This window comes from Leptosomus discolor, chromosome 24 (genome assembly GCF_034619465.1).
Source record: "Leptosomus discolor isolate bLepDis1 chromosome 24, bLepDis1.hap2, whole genome shotgun sequence".
In the NCBI taxonomy this organism is placed as follows: Eukaryota; Metazoa; Chordata; class Aves; order Leptosomiformes; family Leptosomidae; genus Leptosomus; species Leptosomus discolor.
Window position 1 is genome coordinate 8871734 of NC_141414.1, and position 22572 is coordinate 8894305.

Sequence of the window (22572 nt, forward strand, 5' to 3'; positions counted from 1 at the left end):
AGCTCTTATTTTGGAAGAAGCTCTAATGCCTGATTTCCTGGCAGCTGATGACAATTTGTCCTTCTGAGATAAGTACCAGGTCCTGCAAATAATACCTTCCCGCCCCTGCTGAACACACGGGGCCTAGTCGCGGGTGCTTAGAGCTCTCCCCCGTTCTCCAGGGCCTCAGTGTTTCTGGAACCCGAGACCCAGAAATACGCCTCTTCTCTGGCCCGAGAAAGGCGGGCGTTGCGTTTCCCCCTTAGCCTTCAGGCCGCAGCCGAAGCCGCCGGCCCTCCCCGTCCTCAGCAGCAGCTGCTCTCGAAGCCCTCTTCGCCGAGGGCCCCGCCCGGCCCTGCGCCCCTCCCTGGGGGCCCCGCCGGCCCTCCCTGGGGCCCCCGCGCTCCGCCTCGGCCCCGCGCGGCCACCCGCGGGCCCGCAGGGGGCGCTGCGGGGCGGCCCTTTGTGGCGCCGCGGCGGCGGCGCTGGCGGCGGGGCCGTTCCCAGCCGCGCTGACTCCCCCGCCCGCAGCCGCGCCGGGCGCGGGGCATGGCCAGACTCACCGAGGGCCAGGCGAGGAGACAGCCGCCGCCGCCGCCGCCGCTCCCGCCCGCGCCGCAGCCGCCGCGCCCGCCGCGCCGAGCCTCCCCCATGAGCAGCAGCGGCGGCGCGGAGCCCCCCGCGCAGCCCGACAGCATGAAGGATCTGGATGCCATCAAGCTGTTCGTGGGGCAGATCCCCCGCAACCTGGAGGAGAAGGACCTCAAGCCGCTCTTCGAGCAGTTCGGCAAAATCTACGAGCTCACCGTGCTCAAGGACCGCTACACCGGCATGCACAAGGGTGAGCCCGGCCCCGCACGGCACGGTCCGCTCCCCGGGGCGCGCACAAAGGGCGGCCGGTCCCGCCGGCCCCCGCCCGCCGTCGGGTCCCGCCGCGGCGTGTGCTGCCCCTGCCCCCTGATCCGCTGCCCGGGAAAGGGTCTGCAGCCCCGGCGCTCGCGGGCGGGGGCCGGCGTCTCCGTCGGAGCCCGGCCGTGCCCGTGCAGCCCTGCTGCTCCGGCCCCCCGCTGGCAGCCCGGGGCCTGGTGCGGGGGGTGCCGTGACAAAGGCGCCGGTGGGCAGAGTGGGGCAGACCCAGGCTGCTGCAGGTCGCGGCAGCTGGGGCTGAAAGGGGAGCTCTCGGGGAGCGGGCAGGCATCCCGGCTGCGGGCTCAGACCTCCTCCTGGGCGGGTGGTCGGCGCTACGGTTTGAAAATCCGCGTAACAAAGAATATCTGCCGCAAATCTGCTGTTGCGGGTGGCGTTTGGGATAGATGAGGGGCCTTCCTGATGGCAGATTGGGATAGATGAGGGGTCTTTTCTCACTGAAGGACCTTTAGTGGATGCTAGAAAGTTTGAGGAGGCTTGTTTAGCTGCACTTTTTGTTGTATTTGGAAGCTGTATTTTGAAAAGCTGTCGCGTTTAGGATGTCAGCTCCCTTCGGTGGAGTGGTTCTAGCCCAGCCCTAGCAGGTGTTTGGGATCTTGTGATCACCACAGCTCCAGCCATAAATGGGGATTCATGGAGCCCATTTGCTGTGAGATCTGAGTGATGCCAGCACCGCTCCCTGGCACACGTAGGACAAGCCTGCAGGGAGCCTACAGTGAGTACCTTGAAAGCTGCCAGTGCTGGGCCTGGACCTCTGTGCCCTAAAATGGTTCGTGATGGGTCATGTGTTCGTGTGCACTGGAAGGAGTGTGAATTGCATTCAGTCCTGATTCTTCTGGTTTCAGATTTAGGAGGAAAGGTAAGAAAAACTGTGAGTGCCATGGCAACTTGAACAGTTCTAGACTGAACAGAGAGGGAAGAGGACCACAGAAAAATAACTTTGTTTTCAAACAAAAGGCCAAATCTAACCCCAACACAAAATGAAAACACTTCCACATGAAAGCCTGTGGGAGCTGGGCTGGCTTGAATTTAGGTGAAGTATGTCTGGTTGGGACTTCAAAACCAAAATGGCCTATGCTTATGTGTCTATGTTTGCAAGGGACTGAGTCCAAACCTGCTACCATCTGCCAGCGAGTTGCCAGGTTTCGAAACCAGTGAGGAGAATGGGCCCGAGGCAAGCAGCAATTGCACATTTCATTTCAGTTGACATATTAAATATAGACTGTGTGGTCTGAGGTCAGGTTCCAGGCAGGAGACAGATTCTAGGGATCTGCCACTTAGATATGGAAATTAGAGGGGGCAGCACTGGTATTACCCAGATCTGTGTGACATTAACTTGCTGCTAAATGCAGGATTCCTGCAGCAAAATAAATATATCCCTTTGGTTTTGACATTTTTGAGGAAACGCAGGTGTTGGTCAGGGCTTGTTGGTGCTCTGTTCTGTCCAGAAAAGGCCATTGAGGTGGAAGGCCATTGAGGTGTGTAGGTTCTTCTGGTGGCTATTGTACAGTCATTTCCACACATCTTCAGTTTCCTCTGCACCCCACCCCCCCACCCCCCCACCCCCATTTTGTACAAAGTGAAAGGCTGGAATTCTTTTCCTGGTGGCATGAGTTTATGTCTAGACCCTCAATCTCATTTGGGAATAGGCAGTATACATCTCTGAAGAAGTAATTTCATCAACAAGGATTGGGGGGGTTAGCATGCAGCAAAGAAATTAGACCCGCAATCCAGCCGACCCTGACCTCAGCCTTCCCCTCCCATCTTACCAGTTCTGGTTGCACTGGCTTAGGCTCCATGCAAGAAGGCCAACCTGATGAGGGGCTGCTGCTCCTCTTAGCACCAGCGGGCCTGGAGGGTGCCAAACCTGACCCAGGAGCCACAGTGGCCTGAAGCATTGTCACAGGAGCTGGCCAGGGCTTCACAGCCCTTGATCAGGGGAAAGCTTTGGCAGGTCTGGATAACTATGCACTCCTTCCTGTGCCTACAGAAGCCATAATCTTTCTGGGGCAGTTGTAACAGCAGATTCAGTTTTCTCTCCCCATGTTCCCTGATCTGCAGCGAGATCCAACTGACAGGTCACATGCAGCTTCCATCTGCTTTTTCCCTTTCTTTCCTTAGCTGAGGAGAAGCAGTTGTGTGAGAAGCCAGCACTGCTGGTAAAGCCCAGTAGGTCGTCTTGCAATCCCTTGCAGCTTGACATGGAGCTGAGCAGCTGCCTCTGCCCCCAGGGACAAAGGAAGGGTAGAAAAGGCCTGCCAGGAGCAGGAGGGTGTGAATTGGGCTACAGAGTCTGAGAGCCCAAGAGCTAGCTAGGACTGTCCTGTCCAGGTGCTGAGAACTGATGATGGAGGCAGAAGAGGATCTTGCAGGCCTGCTAGAAACATGAGCATCCTTAAGTGGTTTTATTAGTGCCTGACTCTTCACATCTCAGCAGCCTGACTACTGGTAGTTGATACTGGTCCAGCCTCCTAGTATTATTTATGAGGCAGTTTTTATATTTATGTTAATCATGGATACGTTTGCATGTTAATGTCAGTGTTTATCTTAAAGCTAATATTTTCATGGGAAGAGCAGGGAGGCATTTGAACAGGCTTTTGGAATGGGTTAGAGGAGACCAAGCAGGGAGAATCAAGTGGAAATGTTTGACCTTGTGCTCCAGGATTGGGCAGAAAGGCAGTTCCTCCATGAGTGTCAGCTATGATCTCCTGGATGGGTTTCTTAGCAGTGCCCATGGTAGGGAAAGTGGAGAGGTTCTGGAGTGTGAAATACTAAACTGAACTGCAGGGGAATGGCAGGAACAGGAGCAGCTCTCTCGCAGGGCCTGTGGAGAAGTGTACAGTATGTGGAGAGATGGGTGGCCTTTCCAAAGGGCAAGGAGGCAATAACAACCTCGGCCTAACTTACCTCAGTGGCAGCTGAGTTTTGGCTCAGCTTCTGCAGGCTTGTAGATAAGCTCCCTGCTGACTCCATGCTTCTCCTGCTGAAGTATTCGATGTGATTTCTAATGCTAAGCTGAATCTAGAGACCCCTCTCTTCTGCAAACTGACAGCCTTTTCTTGCTCGAGGCTTTAGACTGCTGATGTTTGGAGTAATGTTTAGGATCTGAAGGGACTGTAAATCCCAGAGTCAATGCATGGTTTGTAGGGAGGATCAGGCACAGAATATCTTTTTTTTTTTTTTTTTTTTTTTTTTTTTCTTGCAGTCTCTTACAAGTAGAGCTAGGCTGGGTTCTGCTTACAGGGAGCTGGAAACCGTGCTGGAGCCAGTGGGGGTAGGACAGTGTCATCCGATATAAGGGGACACACAGGTTCTTTTAGGGATCCTTGGCAGAATGATGATGGCACTAAGTCATAGTTACATTTAAAGCTTTATTTTCTTAACAGAATTTTATGATTAGTATAGTACAGAATTTATGATTAGAATGGCACAGGATTTCTACAAGCAGTATCACTATAGCACAATCTATAAGTAGTGTAATACAGCTTAACATATGATTTCTTATCACCTGGACCCCCTGCAAATCGGGTCAGACTTTAAGACATGGTTTGCTGTATCAGTATAACAATCATAGTCTAGACTTGAAAATCATATAAAAGAAGACAAGTCACTCAGTCCTTGGAGGAAGCAGACAGTGGTGGAGGCATCCCTGGTCACCAGGCATCACAGCTGTCACTGGCCAGCAGCAGCTTCAGTCCAAGTTCCCCATTTAGGACTTGTAATGGCTTGATTTTAGAGACAATGCTTTGGGTGCTGTTACACTTCCCTGTTCTGTGACTGGATCATCAACACCACCTGGTTGGCCAGGTGCCTGGGACCTTCAAGGCTGGCACTTTTAACACCCTGAGGGCTTTTTAACACCATGTCCCATGTCTCAGCAGGTGTAACTGACTTGGTGTTAGAAGTGCCCAAAGGGGCATAAACCTGTTGACCTGAGTCTGTTGTTAACTAAAGCAGGAAATGTGGAAGTGAGAAAACTTAGTGAGAGCGATGGGCCCTTTTGCAGCTCTGTGGATGTCTCCTCACTTGGATGGATCCCTGGGTGATTCTGTCAGGCTCAAAGTTTTAGGAGCCTGAAGAACCCATGAAAGACATGGTAAGCAGGGTCGTGTCACAGCATGGAAACCCTTCTTAGCTGGGAAAATGTGGCTTCCCTTGTGCCGCTAGGACTTCTGTAAGCTTCAGGCACCTGGGCAAAGGCAGGAGACAAGGGGAGGCTGTGGAAAATGCCTGGTGCTTCGCTTACTTGCTGTGTCCTGAAGAGCAGCTGAAGAATTAGTTTTCAAGAGATAATGTCTCTTCAGGAAGGAAGATTCTTTTTCCCAAATATTTGTTTACACACTTAGCCTTTAGAGTGTAGTGTTTCTGCAAAAACCCTTTCTGTATTTCTGTCCAGGACTTTTCAAAGAGAATAGAATTGACTCCTGCATGCTACCTCCAGAACATCTGGCCGTGGAGGACAGTAATCATGTTTTCCAAAGGACGTAGCTAACCTCTTTAGCTCCTTCCTTTGCACAGCCAGTAAAGCCTCCCAGATTTGTGCCATTTGGGAAGAGGAGTGGGATGAAGTGAATGAGCTGGATGTCATGAAAGCTTAGAGACGCAGAGAGCTTGGGGATGGAGCAGTGAACAGGGCTGTCCTGTGCACGTAGGTTTGCTTGTCCCAGTCCAGCCCAGACACAGCCTGTTGTTAGAGATGCACGAGTGATGTTTCATGCTTGAGTGAAGGGAGGGCGTACAAGCTGGCTCCTGTTGCGCAAATATCCACGTCCTTGAAAAGCAGAGCAGCAGCAAGGATTGCCCTGGGAGTGAAGCAGGAGGTTTGAGTGAGGTATGTTCAGGCTCCAGAGCCACAGGATGCTTCTGTCTCCAGAGGCTCCTACCTCTTCGTACAGATACCTGAGCACCTAAAAGGTGAACAGTGTTTTGGCTGCCTTTGCTGTAGGGAAGAGAAGGACCGGAGGGCTCTAGGAGGGGATTTGTGGCGCTTTTGTATTGGTGCTGGTGGATGTAGGTGTTGCTGGGCTTCATAAATTCCTGCTCTGGCATGGTGACTGTACATTGCAAAATAACTCTCTGTCCCTGTGTGAGGATTGTTTCTCCTTTATCCCCACTACATGGTGCACCTTTGTCCAATCCTAATTTTATCCTTGTCCTCCCATGGGCTGAGGTTTTTGAGCCTTCCAGTGTGCATTAACTCAGTTTTGATGTTCCTAAGCACTGGAATTGGGACTTGGAGACTGGGTTTGAGAGCTTAACTCAGTAGGTAGCTTTGTGTAGACTTATTCCTCTCCTATCCTTAGTTTTCCTAGTTTTGATGGCTAATTCTCCTGAGGCACGGATGGTGTTTTCATTGCATGTGGACGTGATACTAATGCATTGAAGTTCTCAGTGGAATAATTTGCTCATTCCCAACTCCTGACTTTAGAGTTTTGTGTGCTAAACCTGACCCTGATTATCTTAGAATGAGTCTTGTGTGACTTGCAAAGTAGCAGACTGGAGCAGCGGGTGGAATCAGGCAAGCATCTGTGTGTGGGACGTTGATGACCAGGCCTCCAAATCTGTTAGAAATAGGGTTTTGGCGCTCTGGTTATAGAGGTGCATTTGAGGCTTTTCCTGATGCTTGACATTACCGCAGTCTGCGAGGGGAGAGCAAAAGCAAAGGGATGCTTCCCCCCGACAATAGAGCTAACTGCCTTTGCCGTGAGAAGTGAAGGTTACCTGCATGTTTCCTGGCCTCACTGCGTTTGTTAAATTACCTGGTGATCCTATGTCTGATGTTGGTGCAGCATTCTTGGTTCAGAACCTGGGCAATAAAGAGCTTTAATTACAGGTTAGAGATATCGGATACCTGTGTGCTGTTTGTGGAGGGCTTTTTTTCCCTAGCAAGAGCTGTGAGGGTAGATGTGATTTGCTTAGCTGTAGCAACTTGTTGGAGTTGAGATGGAAGAACAGCATAATTTTGTTGCCATGGGTTGGGATTGTCCTGAGCAGCTGGCTTCTGCGTGGCCTAAAAGTGTTGTGTATCCTCCTCTGGGACGGAGGGGAGAGATCCAGACAGCCCCTGTCCTGCATCCACCTTTGGATCCATGGAGAGCTGAAGTGGCTTTGGAGTACCCCAAGCCAGGCACAAGAAGGTGGGGGCAAAAGGATGGGCCTCTCTATTTGGGCCATAACAATTCATCTTCAGCCTCAGCCTAACAATATAGACATGGATGTTTGGCAACAAGCTGAAGGGACATGTCCTGTGTTTGCTTAGGATGTGAAATGCCACTGTGAATAGGAGGAAGATGAGTGAGGAGGTCAGATGCATTCTAGTGTTTGAGTCTATTCTCCAGTGCTTTGCCTATCCTCATCTGAAACAACTCAAGTGACAGAGCTCCAGGCACTTCCCTGGGGAGATCATTCCACAGTCTAATAAATCTCTTTCTGCTAGGAAATGTTTCTTGATAAGCAGCCAGACTTTTCCTTTGCTTAGTTTCATTTGATTATTCCTAGCATCAGAGCACCCAAAGACAATTCCTCCTCTGCCTGGACGGACTACAATTCCTCCCCTCCTCCCTGGGCTCCAGTGTCGGGCTAAGATGTTGAGTCAAATCTTGACTAAGAATACCAGGATCTGGCCTTTTCTGTGTGCTTTTCATCTTGCTTCTTAAGTTTGCCTTGCAGAATGCATTATGCTTTCTGTATTTCCCTTGTCATGCATATGTATATTTGCATGTATTTGTGCACATTGTATGGGTGTATGTATGGCACAGAAAGCCAGGCCTCTCTCCTTCTGTAGCTTTCCATGATGCCGTGAATCTGGATCATGGAGCTTTCATATAAATCTCAAATCCCAGACACTTTTCCTCTTTCCTTGCCTTTTTTTTTTAATCAGTGATCATACTGCTCCTTGCATCTCCTATGATCCTTGTGTTTTGGGCTGTTTCTCGCACAGGTAATGTTAGCTTGCGTTTTGCTCTCCTGTCGTTTCTCACCTTGTTCCAACACCTGTTCCAAACCTAGTTGATTCGCTGGGACCCTTTTCCATGATGTCAGCAGACCTCGGATGGGGTCTGCAAGTCCTTCCATGTTGTTTCTTTGTCTTTTTTCCTAGGGTCTTCAACACATCCAAATGGCATAACGTTAGCACCTTTAATTAGCAAGCCTCCCTCTCTGTCGTATGTCCTGTACCCCCCCCAGGTGTGTCGTCCCCCCGTCCTCTGCCTGTAAAAAAGTCAGGCTTGCACAAGGGCTGGCCTAGGCACTTCTCTGTGCTGAGCAGACACGTTGAGATGGAGGTCTGCTGGAACAGGGCAGAGTCTGTAGTTCTTGTACTTCTGTCACCTGCTGTTACCAAAGAGGAACATTGTGTCGATGTGTATCTGCAATTGCATGTCTAACTTGACGCTTGCTGTATCCGCTGCAGGTTGTGCATTCCTCACGTACTGTGCCAGAGACTCTGCCATCAAAGCCCAGACAGCACTACATGAGCAGAAGACTTTGCCGGGGGTAAGTCCCAGTGAATTGTGCCATGGGCAAGTGAATGGGGGATTGTCAGGGGAGGGAGTGAGAGTGAGAAGTGGCTTAGATTAATTTTCCTGCTTGTGAAAGAGAAGTGTGGTTTGGGAGTTAGAACAGGGATGTGGGAGTCAAAGCACAGTGCTGCTCTTCACAGAGATGCTGCTCCTTTCTCCACCTTGCCAGGGCTGCCCCATGTAGCTCCAGCAAGCCTATTTCTGTGCTCCTCTTCGGTGTGACGTGACATCTTCAGCTATCCGTCCCTGTCACTAGGGACCTGGGGGCTTTGGGGTGAAGTGGGTGGGCCCAGCCTGCACAGTGGGCAAGCTGGAAATCGCACAGGAGACAAGACAAGGTACTAGATCCTTTTCTTCCAGGTGTGCAGAACTTCCTGGTGCATCCACTCTTAGTCTGCTATTGCCTTGCAGGCTGCCTGGACAATTCGTTGTGTGTCTCTGTGCAGGTTATATAGATGAGACCAAGGCTGCTGAACTAGCTGTGGTCTGTTTCTGGGTCCTGCTTGCTCCACAGCTGGTGTTGAGAGCAAAGTGCAGCACAGATCACAGGCCGCCAGGCACTGTGGAACAGGTCCCTCCTTGCAGGGAAGTCCTCTACCTCCCTGGGACATGCTGGTGAGCTGAAATGACTTCTGAATTGTTGCCATTCCCATTTGGGTACGATTTGAGAGTTTTGACTGGGCAGTTCCTTGCTGCGCTGAGCGGGTTGATCAAGGAGGCTGGAAGGATTCATTTGGAGGTGTGTAGGCGGAGGAGTTGGGTACTTATAGACAGAAGCTCACAGGAGGCCCTGAGTGCTCAAGGCAACAGAACAATTAATGTAAACCAGGGGTCTCTGGAGAGGGATTAGTAATTCTTAACATAACATTTCCTCTTTAACCCATACAGGTCCCTCACCTCTCCCAGCTCCTCTCAGAATCTCCACACGCACACATCCTTTTCCATATTTGTTTACCTGTGCTTTGCTTTCGCATGGGCCTGTGTTGGCATTTGAGGGCTGGAAGATGCACGTAACTTAATTACCACTTAATAGGATCTTTACTGTTTTAGGTTATCTCAGGGCAGCAAGGGGGAAGAGTGCAGATAACCAGGTGCTCAAATACTGTTTGATTTAATTTTGTGTGAGGGGAAAAGGTTGGCCTTTCAGGCTAAAGCAATGTAATCTTCTGTGTGTGTTGGTCCAGGGCAGAATTGTCAGTCTGTAAGAACAAGTCAAAGGATGGAGGAGCAGTTGTGATGAGTCATGGTACAGTGCTGTAACACAGTGGAGAAGATAGACATGTCTCTAACTAGTACCTGTAGAGAGACTCTGAAAAGTTATTCATGTGAGGCTCGGTGGATTCAAGGCAATCTTAATTTTGCTGCAGTTGTACATTGGGAATTTGTTGCATGTTTCGCTATGTTCTCTACTGTTTGTGTTCTCAGTGGTTATAGAGTACTGCATGGAGTAGTATTTAAAGCAGCAGTTTATCTGTGATCTGATCTAAAGGCTTTTTATGTTAAAGGGGTGTAAAAAACTGCTTGGGAACAGTAAGAAGTCTGTGCTAGCTGAGTACTTTCAAACTTGTTTGTCTGGAGACAATTAATGAGCAATGTAGTGTAATTAAGCTTCAGGATTAAGATGAAGATGAGCTGTGCTGCATTTGGAGCTGTCTTGTTTTCAGACTGGCAATACACCATTTCATCACATTTCGATTCTCTTTTGGAAAGTCACTCAATGACCAAGAAGACAGGATTCTCTCTTTGGTTATTTTAGTCATCATTTAGAGTTGGTTACTACCAGAATGGAACAGACCTCCATCCTGATGTGCATAGAGTTGGTCTTGGCATGGACATGGGCTGGGTGACCTGAGGTAGCTTTAGAGTGATTTGCTTGCATCTGTATAGTGTCACCCATCCCTCTGACCCAAATGATTACAGAGAATACTCTGGAAATGAGTCACAGGCAGTAGTGCTAGGTAACTGATTGTTTCCCTGCTTTGGGAAGAAGGCTGTGAAATTTTGTCTCTGTGTATTCACATCTAGATCACCTTCTGATGAACTGCGTGGCGAAGCCTCTCGCCAGAAATACAGTGAGGACCCTAGCATAGGACAGAGAGCAGAATGTACTAGGCTACACCAGTGGGATTTCAGTAAATAGTTCATAGTCTGCTAAAGCAATTTCTTGTTCATTTTACTATTTACTGTCTCTTTATTGCACATAGCAAGAGCAGGAAGAAAGTTTAAGAGTGTATGACATCAATGTAGGGTGACACAAACTGTCGTCTGAATGCCTGACCAAGCATCAGCATGTTTAGAAACAGCAAGGGATCAAACTGGCGTAGAAGGGATCTTGTTGGTAATCCTACACTTGCCATTATATTGCAAAACAACCATAGATGCCACAAGTACCCAAGTACCTTCCTTTGTTGGTCTCAGTGCAGAGACCAGTGGTTGATCTCAACAGTTCTGAGCCTGGATAGAGACAAAGGGCTTTCTTAGTCTAGACTGGGGATTTGGTAAGGACAGACTTATGGAAATGCTTTGATAAGGTTTCTGATGGGTCCTTTGGCTGTGATCAGGCAACTGGAGCAGGACTTTCAGGTTCTCTTCTGAGTCTGTAGCTGGGTAGGCTGTGCCGACAGAGGTATTGCTTAGGCCCTCAAGGTCTGATGCTAGCGATGTCAGCCCATCTTAAGAATGCTGCCACACTGTTCCTGCAGGGCCATACCTGCAGTGTAGCTTTCATGAGGATTTTTATTTTAGGTTTTCCACATAAGTCAATAGGAATCACCATGGTGTTTATTTGCTTTTATGGCATTTTTAGTAAGTTCTTCTTTTGGGAGATCAAAATTCTTGTTTGTTTTTAAATTGAGAGCTGTTGGATGTATGGTAGCTAAATAGAATTTAAACTCGAAAAAGCTTATTTTTTGACAGTAGGGCTTAGCATTTCTTTCCGAAGGTAGACAGATTTCTGGCTTTCACCTCCTTTTGTAAGGGCTCAGGGTGTAAAGCAAGAAGACTGTCAGCTGTATATTGTATATCTAAAACACCTGTGTTGCCTGCAGAGCTGATGAATTGCTGTCAGTGCAGTCTGGAAGTAGCAAATATGTGAATCTTCCTTTGGGGAAGGAAGGATGGAGCTTCCTAGAACAGAGAGGTAGAGTGCTTCCTTGGTGAATTAGCAGAAGTGTCTGATCACCCAGGCTTAAGAGCTTAAAAGGATGCCAGGTATCTATGCCCTTGCTGTCAGCTGGGGTAAGTGGGAAGGATGCCCTGCTTTGTGGCTGTGTGGGCAGGAAGCCTGTTTCCACACACTGTGGTGTGGGCCCTCAGATTGGACAGACCTGTGAACCTCAGCGCCGCCAGAGGGCTGGCATGCGGCAAGACAGGTTTGACCATCGCCCTGGTTGGTACGCGTGACAAGTGGGAAGCATATCGCAGTGGGAAGCATATCGCACCTTGCTCACAGGGAGCGTATAGACAGGGCCAGCGTCATGGGCAGTTCTCTGCCCAGCACCAACTCCTAGCCAGCCTGACGCACTCCCTACTCCCTGCCCTTCTCGGTATTTTCCACGTCCTGCATATGCAAAGATCCTGTTTCGTGTTCCTCAGTTCTGCTCCCTGAGGACAGGCTGGGGAACTGCACAATTAAGTCTGACTTAGTCCCAGTAAAGCAGTTTGATGGCCTCCAAAGACTCAACAGAGATGGAGACAGATTTGCCTAAGGAACAAAATAGAAACCAGCTCCCTTTGTGGCCTGAGTCCACAGGGCTTGGAGAAAGACACACAACCCGTGGAGGCTGAACAGAGGCAAAAATCTTTGGATCTGAAAAGCAGAGAGGGAATCAAGGCCTTAATGCTTCTTCCCAAATCTAGTGTCCTCTTCAGCAGCCAGCCATCCTAGCAGTGCAGTGTTTCACCTTCTCCCCATTCACTGGCACACTCCTCCTTGGCTTCGTGAAACGATATTATATCTCAGTAACCCATGCCTTTGATTCGTGATTGCGCCTTCACTTTGCTGAGTTCTGAAAGGAATTGGAGAGGTTATTAATGACACGCAGTGATCACACACCAAGTTAAAGCCTCTCGCTAAGTGAAATTTGAGGGGAAAGCAGCCAGCTTTTCAATATTTCGCAGAAATGCTTTGTGTCTCTTTTCATTTGCAGCCAGACAGTTGCAAATTACATAAAATTGCTCCTGAAGAAGAAGGGGAAGAAGAATAGAGGGAGGAAGCGGAGGGGGGAGGTTGAAAAAAGTAATTCTTCTGGCAAGGTACAGTTACAGTTTTATTTCTATGCAGAACAAAGAAGGGCTTGCTGAAAGGTAGGCAAGTAAGTGGTAGAAATTGGTATTGATCCAAGCTGGGAATATGGGCAGTTTAAGAGCAGTGGTGAGGGTACCGAAATGTGGCTACATCAGGGGGAGAACTCATGGATGCAGTGATGGCTTGGGATCGCAGGGACATAGGAATGGAAAATTACAGAGAGCAGCAGCATTAGAGCAGAGAGAGATGCTGGGAATGCACCAGGGGTTGAGATGCTGCAGCCCTAACTCAGATGGTTGGGCACAAGGATTAATGCAGAGACCCAGCAGAGCTTGAGCAGAGGGCATCCCTGTGAGCAGGCAGTCTCCTGCTGGGAGCAAGGGCTCACTGTGGGCTGGCTGTCAGGATCCACAGCTTGTGATGATGTAAGAGTACACAGGTGACTGAAGGGGTTTTGGTAGAGAGGTCAAAGCATCTTATTCTCCCCTCTCTTTTGTACAAGTGGTGGTGTGAAGCCAGCCTGGACCGGTATTTCTGAAAGTTTCTTTGTGTGAACACTACAGGATGGTGTTGGGGGCTGAAGCTGGCATCCGGTTGTTAATCTTTAAGGTGGTCTCTGCAGTTTGAACCTTTGGGCAGGGCAGGGTGGAGAAGTTTTTCCCCTGTCCATCCTGCAGGTTCATTAGACGATATCAGCAAATTCATGAGAGCCATGCAACATTATCAGTAGAAGGTAGCAATACAGAGGGCATGTCAAGGCTGTCTCATTGAAATGGCAGCACCAGGACATGAAGGTACTGGGCTGCAGCAGCCCCTGGGCAAGAAGCAGCAGAAGTGCCTGTTCACTGCAGAGAGAATTGCAAATGCTTATGCTGGTGGGGGTTTGGCTTCAGGGGCTGAGAACTAGCAGTGAGGCAAAGCAGCAGCCCTAGGAAGTACATACCTTGAGGAGGCAGGGGGAGAGCATGCTGCCAAGGCAAACATGGCTCCTGCTGCCTACAGAACTGGAAGGGTAATGAAATTAAAGATCAACACCCGTTCCCACATGCTGACCAAACACACACATACAGGCTGTGTCCTGCACACAAGGGACCTCCCTTTTTCCCTAGAAATTGCTGCCCTTTGCACAACGGGGCACTCGCGTCTTCTTGTAGCACAGAGCTTAGACTTGTCTCCCAGAGCTGGCATGTTTCCCGGTGAGCTCACCTGTGCTTGTGAACACACACACATACATGCACCTGCGCACCAACCAACAGAGACTTCCGTCTTTGCAAAGGCACACACGCTTCTGAGCATGACTCTGCATTCCCATCTCCCCAGGGTCATTTGGTATGTGTGCATGCATACAAGTATTTGTAAATATGGGTATAGAATCAGAATAATATATGTTGGACGAGACCTCTGGGGTCTCTGGTCAAATCCCACCCAAAGCAGGGGCTAACTACATCAGATCACTGAGGACCTTCTCCAATTGAGTTTTGAATATCTCCAAGGAGATCTTGCAATTGCTCTGGCCTCTCTTCCAGTCCATAAGCACACCCAAAGTGAAATAGTTTGTCTAATATCAGCCATAACTTTGGTTGTTCAGCCCAGAGAAGATGATGCCTCAGGGCGTTCTTACCATGGCACTTGGGACTCAGGCCCATTTTCAGTGGGTTTTCCCATGGGCGCATCATTATTGCAGGAGGTTTTGCGCCTCTTGGACCGTTAATGGTTGCCATGGGAACTGCTGTGCTCGGCCTATGTGTGGCAGCTGGGGTGGAGGGTCCCTGCTGCCATCTTCTTGGCCCCCGTCTGCAGCCACCAAAGCGTGTTAAATTAGCAGAGACCTCTTTCCTCAGCCACTGTAATTGACCTGCTATGAGGGGAGAAGAGGTGGGGGTATGGCTGCATTGAGGAGCTGCCAGTACCCCCTGCTGTCAGGCCTGGACTGACCGCAGTGTGTTAACCTTCCAGCACATCCGTGAGCGGCCTGTGCAAGCTCTCAGCAGACCTGTCTGTCAGCTCAGGCTTCCTGTGCTCCTTGCTCTGCCCTTTGCCAGGGCAGATCACTTGGAGGCTCCCGCTTGTGCATGGAGAAGCAACTGAGCATGTTTGCTGGAGCTGACATCCAGTGAAGCAGGGTCAGTGGTGCACCAGTGAGCACAGGGAAAGATGGGTGTTAGATGTCTCCTCCAAAGAGCCTGACAGAAAGGTCAAAGCCAGGTGAGTGTGGCACTGCTCCCAGCTTTCCCCTCTGCAGCTTTCTTGCACTTGCTCGGAGTAACTTGGTGACCCATCTCATGGCATCTTATTCCTGCTTTTTGAAGGCCTGCTAAGTGCTTTCCACCTTATTTTGAGCTGGGAGTGGCTTCTGTGATTAGAGCCTCCTTGGGCAAGCCAAGGATGGCAAGACCCTGCCTCTGCTGAAACGAGATTCTGCAGCTAATGCAGGACTATGGGCCTGAGCACCAAGCTGTGACTGGATCCTCAGGCCCATGGCTTTCTGGTGGCCAGAATGATCTCTTGTGGTCTTGATGAACTTGCTTGTAGGAGCTTTTGGTATTTTCAGTTCCTTCAGCCCTGTCTTGCAAGAGGGGGGAGGAGCAGGAGGAAGTTTGGGGCCAAATACTGCTACTCTTTGCAAAGCCCCCTTGAAACCAGAAAGGTACCAGCCTGAATTTGGCCCAGGATTTTTGTTTCTTTTGCCTCTTGGGTAAACTTGTTGTCCTAGCACCTGCAGAAAAAGATTTGAGAAAGTTGGCACTTCCCTCTTCTCACCTAAAAGCTCCTTTGACCTTCAGTGGCACTAATCACACGTGACCAGAAGAGATCAGGGTAACAGGAAAGATTGTCTAATGTCCCCCTCGTTTCAGTGCACCGCAAGGCTCTGCATCATCAAGGAAGGAGCCCCGTGAGGACAGACTGACCATGGAGTCCTGAGAAACCGCACTCAAATGTGTCTGCTGAACAGTCATGTATGTGATAGGGGCTGTAATTGCTATGTTGGGCTGGCCTCTGTGATGTTTGTCTGATGTTGATGCACAGTAATGGTGCTGTCACTTCCATAGAGATACCAGGGAAATCCAAAGGCTTTCCGAGTCATGGCGATAAGTTGCTCGCCTTCCCCCAGAGCAGCAGTAGGTACAGTGAGGACAAGGATGTCTGACTGCGTTAAGAGAGAAGAACACAATGCAGCAGAGAATCCAAGAGGCAAAGCAGCCAGTCCGTGTGTGTTGTGGCCCACACGGTGCTCAGATCTCTGTTTGCTGATTCCTGCACACACTCAGCTTCAGTGAGGAATGGGGGATAACTTCCCTGCTCTGCCTGATTTGCCCTGTGTGTTGGGGGTGGGGAAAATACCTGCCAAAGAAGCATGTGAGACGAGTTGGTGTTTATGAGTCCTCTTCTTGGTGACACAAAGCAGTTGAGTGAAGGCCTCCAACAGTCTTCCTTGCTCATGTAAAAAGAGACAGCCTTAGCCATGAGATAGGAGCTGTGTGGTTTGGGCTCTGGACTTCAAATCCTGCTTCTGCCACAGACTTCCTGCATGACCTTCATCATGTGCCTTGATTCCTCCACCTGGAACACAGTACTCACAATTATCCATGTCTCCTTCGTATTGAGCTTGGATGGGGTGAATTCATGAGCAGCCTTTACAGCTGTGCTGGAATGGTGCTTGGTGCTAGTATTGCTCATGTTTCTGTGGAAGACAACTCCCCTTTCTCACGGAAGGATGGTTCTTCTGGGCAGGACCGAGGTACGCTGAGACGTCAGTGGAAAGATGCGAGCAGGAGACTCGAGCACTGACTGGCACAAATCCATCGATGCTTGCATTCCCAACCAGAAACAAAATCCAAATGAGCAAATCCGCATTTAGATTTACGTGCTTTGCACAGCTAGAAGTGGTTGTGATCATTCAGGGAGGGCATTTTTAACTGGTCAGAAGAGGACCAGCCCACAATTTGCAAAGTCTAAGAGCCCAGGACCTAATTCTGCTAATGGCCTTGGATGCCTTTTCGTTCCTGATGTCCCAGAGGAGCCAGCCTTCGTTGTGTGTTTCATGCTCTCTGCCTCTGACCCTCTTAGCACTATGAGGTTCCCCTGCGTTGCACCTGAGGGGCTATTTTACATCACTTACGCCTAATTAATAGAGAGGCTTCCCTTGCTATTCCAGGGGGCTTTCTCCCTCTATCCAGCTTTTGCAGTTTGAAAGCTGAGGAGTCACTGCTCCTTATTGGAGAACATGGCTACCAGATTGCTGAGATGACAGCTCATACAGGGCATCGGTGTAAATGCAGGGAGCTAGTTCACCTCCAGAAGGGTTTTTTTGGGGGTGTGGTAAAAGAAATGGTGCATTTTGGCCTTGGTGAAACCAATAGCAAAGCTTCCTCTGACTTTAGCGGGGCCAGGAGTTTTCCTTAGATCCTTGATCCCAAGAGTGCTACAAGGGTGGGGGAGCTACAAGGGAGGAAGCTCAAACAGAGTGCAGTTCCCCATTTCACTATGCTGACCAAACGGACGTGGGATGGGATGTAGTCTAGATACTTGCCAGCAAGGCCTCTCACCCCTGCCTCTTCCCTAGAAATCTCTAGGCCCCTCTGGGCTGCAGTGACTCTCTTACCACTGGGTATCTCCTCACTGCTCCCTGGGGGCTATGCAGGAAATGGGGCTGCTGTGCTTTGTAGCATGTAACGCTTCGGTGGTCAATATCACATCATACCCCCATCAGGCCGGCCAGTTGCTTCCCACCTGTGAGCCTAAAGAAAGCAAGCTAACAAAGGCTGTGTGCTTGTGAGAAGGAGAGCGATGCGGATGGAGAAACATCATCTGAGAGCTGTGGGCCGTGGAGGGTAGGCGAGGCTGTGTTTGGAAGGGGAAGGTGTGCATCCAGCAAATGAGAGAGAAGCTGAAGAGGGGCAGTGGGAGCTTTGCCCCCTCTCATGTGCTGCCCATCTGGTATCCATAGCTGCATGTGGCTCCAGAAGGCTTTTTTGAGTCCAGTGGGTCATGGAGCTGACAGCTCTTAGTCTGTCATTAGCAGCAGGTAGGAAGGACCGTGAAGTGCGGAGGTGGGGGACATTTGGCCCGCCAGCTCGTGCTAAATGTTAATGTGATAGTCTTCAGAAATGAAAAATAATAATGGTCAGCCGAATAATTTAATGAGGAAAATAAAGCTCAGCTAGTGAGGCAGCCACAGGCTCATAAATCATTTGCTCAAGTTCTCCATGCCACATGTGTGTTCCCATATGTTTGTGTTCTTTTGTGGTAAAGGCATGCATGCCTGTGCATGTGCATCTACTTAGCACTTGGAATTTAAGGCAGAATCCTGACTCTGTTGGATTCTGGGCCCAGCTGATCATGTGCAAATATGGCTTTCTTAGTCAGGTGTGTTCTCTGATCACTGTGCAACTTGAGATGATGACTGGAAGCCAGAAGAATTTGTGCTTCCAGAGTTTGCTATGCAAGCCAGAAGCATGTTCTCCCCACTGTCCTGTTAGTCTCTTTCTCTCTCAAATGGAAGGGGTAAAGCTTGACCATCCTCTCTGTGCATTGAGTTCCTGTAGGAGACAGAGCTCTTTGTCTGAGACACGTATACAAAGTGTAGGATCCCACAGGGGCACTTCTCAAGGCCTTGTGACCTATGTTGTTGAGCCAAACCAACAGTGGACTCTCTTTACATTTGTAGGCTCACACCTCCGCTTGAGAGGCCTTGGATATTTTGTTTGTCTTTGATGGCGACATGGGATTTAGAAGGATTAAGGTGGTGGTGTCTGTTCGTGGAAGCCTGTGGGTGTTCAGCTCTCTGCAAGGAGGACCATGCCTACCTTTGCATCAGTTGGGAGACCTCCCATTTCAGGAAGCAGTAGGCAGAGAATCCTGCTGCTCTTCTTCAAGACTCAGTGCCTGGACTGATTTCTTGTCTTGTTTTCTCATCTTTACCCGCATCTCCCAGAGCAGATGAATACCAGCCCAGAGACCAGACCTCAGTTTGGTGGGTCTTTCAAAGCCACTGGAGCTGGCAAGGTCTCTGGAAATAGACAGCCCTTGACTGAGGGCTTGGTCTGACATTGGCAGAGGGTGAGTCTTCCTGTGCCCTGCCAAGGTGCTGTGTCAAGTAGGCAAGAGAGAAGCTGTGGCCACGTCTGTGGGGTGCAGAGCAGCCCACATGCTTGATTGTACCCTGGGCAGCCCAGCTTCCTCTTGTCACCACAGCCAGACGCTGGTTCCAGGCTTGCACCGTGTTAACCCGTGTCACTGTGCTGGCATCGGCACTGGTGCCTCTACCGCCCGTGCTGTCTTGCAGGCATTGAACCATGGCCCTGCTGTGAGCATGTCGCCCTTCTGTGGGTGTGTGACCCTGGCGGGTGCACTCCCCCATGGCGGGCAGGTTCAGGAGGGCAGCCATGGCTCGGCCTCCCCGGACAGGTCCTGCAGCGCACCCTCGGCTGCGTAGCAGTCCCTGGGATGGGGGGAAGGAAAGGGGTGGACAGATGGGTAGAGGGGGCCCCCTCCCCAGAGATAGTATCAAAACGTCTCTTTTGTGCAAAGCGGAGGGAATGCCCCCAAGAGCTGGTTTCCATGGCAACCACAAATGTCAGGTTCCATGTGGTGAATAACCGTTACCATGACAACACCTCCTTTACCCTAGGTGCCGGGAGCTAGAGTGACAGCCCTGTTGGGGGAGGGGACAGGGAGATGTCCTCAGGTATTTAACCCCCTCCCTCTCCTCCCCCCATCCTTTCCGGCTCCTTGCCCCAAGCCCTCAGCCCCAGCATCCCTGTGTGGGTCCATGCTCACGTGGCGTGATGCTCTCGGCTTCCACGGCATCCCTGCCTCCCTCCCTTCCCCCATATGGATGTGCTCCTCGGAGGAGCTGAGATCCGAGTCTGTCCCTCCATTTCCCTCCCCATCTGCTTAGCTTAATCCCGGTTTTGTGTCCTGGGTAGAAACAAAGCTATTTCTCAGTGCCGTGGGAGCAGTGGGGAGCGAGGTGGCCAGCTGCCCCTCTTGGCTCCACACCGAGCCCTCTCTTCTGAGCACACATCTGGGCTGTCTGCCCTCTCCCACTCAGCCTGGTGCTGAAAAACCCCCAGCCTCGGCTTGCCCAGGCATATTGCTGTGAGGAGCAATAGGAGCCACTGCCTCTCAGCAAGGAAATCTGAGGCTTTCTGGAGCCATGTCTGACTGCATCCTTCTGAACCACTGCCCTGTGCTGCACTTGGCTCATGGGCTGAAAAAGATGCCTGGTCCTTGGCAGCTCCTGGCAGGAGCAGCAGCCCAGAAGCTGGCGAGTGCTGGTGCTGCTCATGCTGGGGCCACATGGCAACACAGTAGGATGTTAGGAGCTCTGCAGATCCATGCAGCTGATCAAGAGTGGGAAAGGGACCCTCAGCCTTTCTCTCTCCCCCAAATGACCCAACAAGTCTTGGGAGATGGAGTTGGAGTTGGCACTACTGCCTACGGAGGTGCAGCATGGCAGCAGCTTGGCCTTCCTTTGGGGACCTGTCAGCCAGTCTCTGGCTCTGCCCAGCAGCCCCATATTGCTCCTTGAGGCAGGGATGGTACAGCTTGGGGCTGGTTCCAGCTTCTGCTCATTCTGCCTGAGATCCAACAGTCATTGGAAGCCAGCTCACAGCCCCCAGCTGCCACAAGCGCTCTCCTGTGCCCAGCGGTCAGGCTTCAGCAGTGGTGTGCCCTGCCACAGCAGCCTGTCACTCCTAGTTGGCGTCTCTGTCCTGTGAACTGCAAAGTTACCTCATGAGTTTCTTCTAGCTCTTGTGAATGTGGGCTGTACCTCTGGTGTCTGGCCAGTCTGGCTCAGTTGCCACTTGGAGACTGACAGCAGTCCACGTTTTGCATGCTGTCTTCTAAACACGTTTCAGTTGGTGACTTTTGTGGCTTGATTTTATTTTCTGTTTTGTTGTTGTTGCTGTTTTTCCTGAAGGTGTTTTCTAAAACAGGGAACAGACTATGCCTGGACCTGCAATTTGTGTGTGGGTCTTACCTCTGATATTATGATTGGTTTTTATTGTCACTGATTCAAGTCACTGTCAGCCTCTGTGGATGATGCTGAGAGACATGAAGTGAGATACGCTGTGAATGTGTAAATCTGCCTTGTATACCATTCCTCAGAGGAGGTTTTGTCTCAGTTGGATCCTGCTAACCTGGGAAGGAGGCTACAGCTTATCAGTTGCCTTTCTGGGCAGCATAGGACATGCATACCTTCCAGCAGATGAGAGTTTTGCCCTGCTTTGCAAATCAGACAGTTAAAGCTGTGGGTTACTTAATGCAGCTGCTCCTGGGTAGAAGTGTTCTTACTTAACTGGAGAGTCTGGGTATCGCATGAGCTAAGCTGCCCCTCAGGCTTCTTGCTTGTGGTTGGATTATTGCTGATAACACTAATGGGCATAAGAGAGGTAAACAGCTCTTCTCCACGACCGAGTGAGAGGAGTTTTGTCACTTTCAACCTGAACATTTCCTCTGGTGCACAGGAGATGTTGCTGGAGAGCAGCATTATCCTTTGAAGCCACTCTGGTGCTCAGAGCTCTGACTGCATGAGGGCTGGGGAAGGGGAAACATAACATGCCTGCTTGCTATACTGCTCTCAGCCAGGTTCAGGGGCAGTCTTTCCTCCCTCCTGCAAGTAAAGTAAATGGCTCAATTAGGTGAGGTAACCATGCCTGTACTGAGTCAGGGTGAGCATAGGAAGAGCTTCCAGGCATAGTCTCACCATGGGCCACCCTGACTGCTGTCCAGGCTCCAGTCTCATGGTGATGAGCTGCTTCCTTGGAGTCCTTTCTTTGCCACTTGCTGTGGCTGGGGACATGGGAGTTTTATGCATAGTGGGCATTTTCAGGAGAGCTGTTCCCTGCAGACAAGCAGCTGAGCAGGGAAAAGCACCAGGTTTCCTTTTGAGAAGTCTGAAATCCATGGGGTCCCTTCTCCGAGAGTTGCCATCACGATGTCTCGGTTACCTTCTGCCACTCTCCTGCTCTGCACAGGAGGCAGAAAGGGGCACCCTGGTGCCACTGCCATCGTCACCGTGTGCCAGGCAGATGGGCCAAGCTCTAATCCACTGCATTTCTCTTTCATTGCAGATGGCGCGCCCGATTCAAGTGAAACCCGCAGACAGCGAGAGCCGTGGAGGTAGTTGTCATCTCTCCTTGTTTATCCTTTGTCGGCTTTGTGCTTGTCAGGGGGACCAAGCAAAGAGACGGGGTCCTGACCTGGCCTTCCTGTCATTGCAGTCTGTATGAAGGGGTGTTTGTGTGTGGCAGGGAGGGGCAAGAGGAGAGTCTAGGGATAGGGTTTTGTGGAGTGCCTTCAGCTTGGGACAGCAGGCAGCTGAGAGCACCCTAAGGGTAATAATGTGGCTGTCCGCTCCATGCTTCTTCCCAGCCCTTTGAGGGTACTATTAGCCTGACAGTGTGCCCCAGCAGGTTACTGAAGCAGGCATGCGCTTTGGTGTATGGCACCAGGGGGCCTGGAAGGTGTAAGCAGTTGGGAAGACGTTTCTTCAGTCTTATACCTGATCAGCCCAATAAAAACCAGATTCCTGCAGCAGCACTGGCTTTTCAACCTGTTCAGCTTACCGCTCTGCAGGTGATTCTCCTGTCTGCAGCCTGCTCCTCTGCTTCCCCCACTGCGTTGGACCATCTCAGCCTCTCCACTCTCAGTCCTGCAGCAGTCCCTGTCACACTGTCAGCGCCCAAGTGCTGTTGCAGAAAGTAGCACGTGGTGGGGAAGTACTGTCTGAAGGGAAAGGATCCTGAGTTTAGGCCTGAGATGGAGGTGCTGTCAGCCTGCAGGGGACTGGCTTGTTTAGAGCAGCATATACTGAGTTCAGAGCTGGGAGGCTGGGAACAGGAGAATCTCAGTTAATTTAATGGAGAGCTTAGGGCAGCTCACATGCCTCCT

General features: G+C 50.6%; 1 protein-coding gene across 12 annotated transcripts in view; it reads left to right on the forward strand.

The window, feature by feature from the left end:
* The first annotated feature begins 528 nt into the window (after positions 1 to 528).
* CELF5 (CUGBP Elav-like family member 5) overlaps positions 529 to 22572 on the forward strand; it is a 38706-nt gene continuing 16662 nt past the window's right edge. For 6 of the 12 annotated variants that reach the window (XM_086477699.1, XM_086477702.1, XM_086477706.1 and 3 more), the window contains exons 1-3: positions 676 to 820; positions 8318 to 8400; positions 21753 to 21801. In XM_086477699.1, coding sequence (XP_086333825.1) covers positions 676 to 820; positions 8318 to 8400; positions 21753 to 21801 — 277 coding nt within the window. Of the gene's footprint in view, positions 821 to 8317; positions 8401 to 21752; positions 21808 to 22572 lie in introns of all 12 variants that reach the window. The other 6 variants (XM_086477700.1, XM_086477704.1, XM_086477701.1 and 3 more) reach the window with 3 other exon arrangements.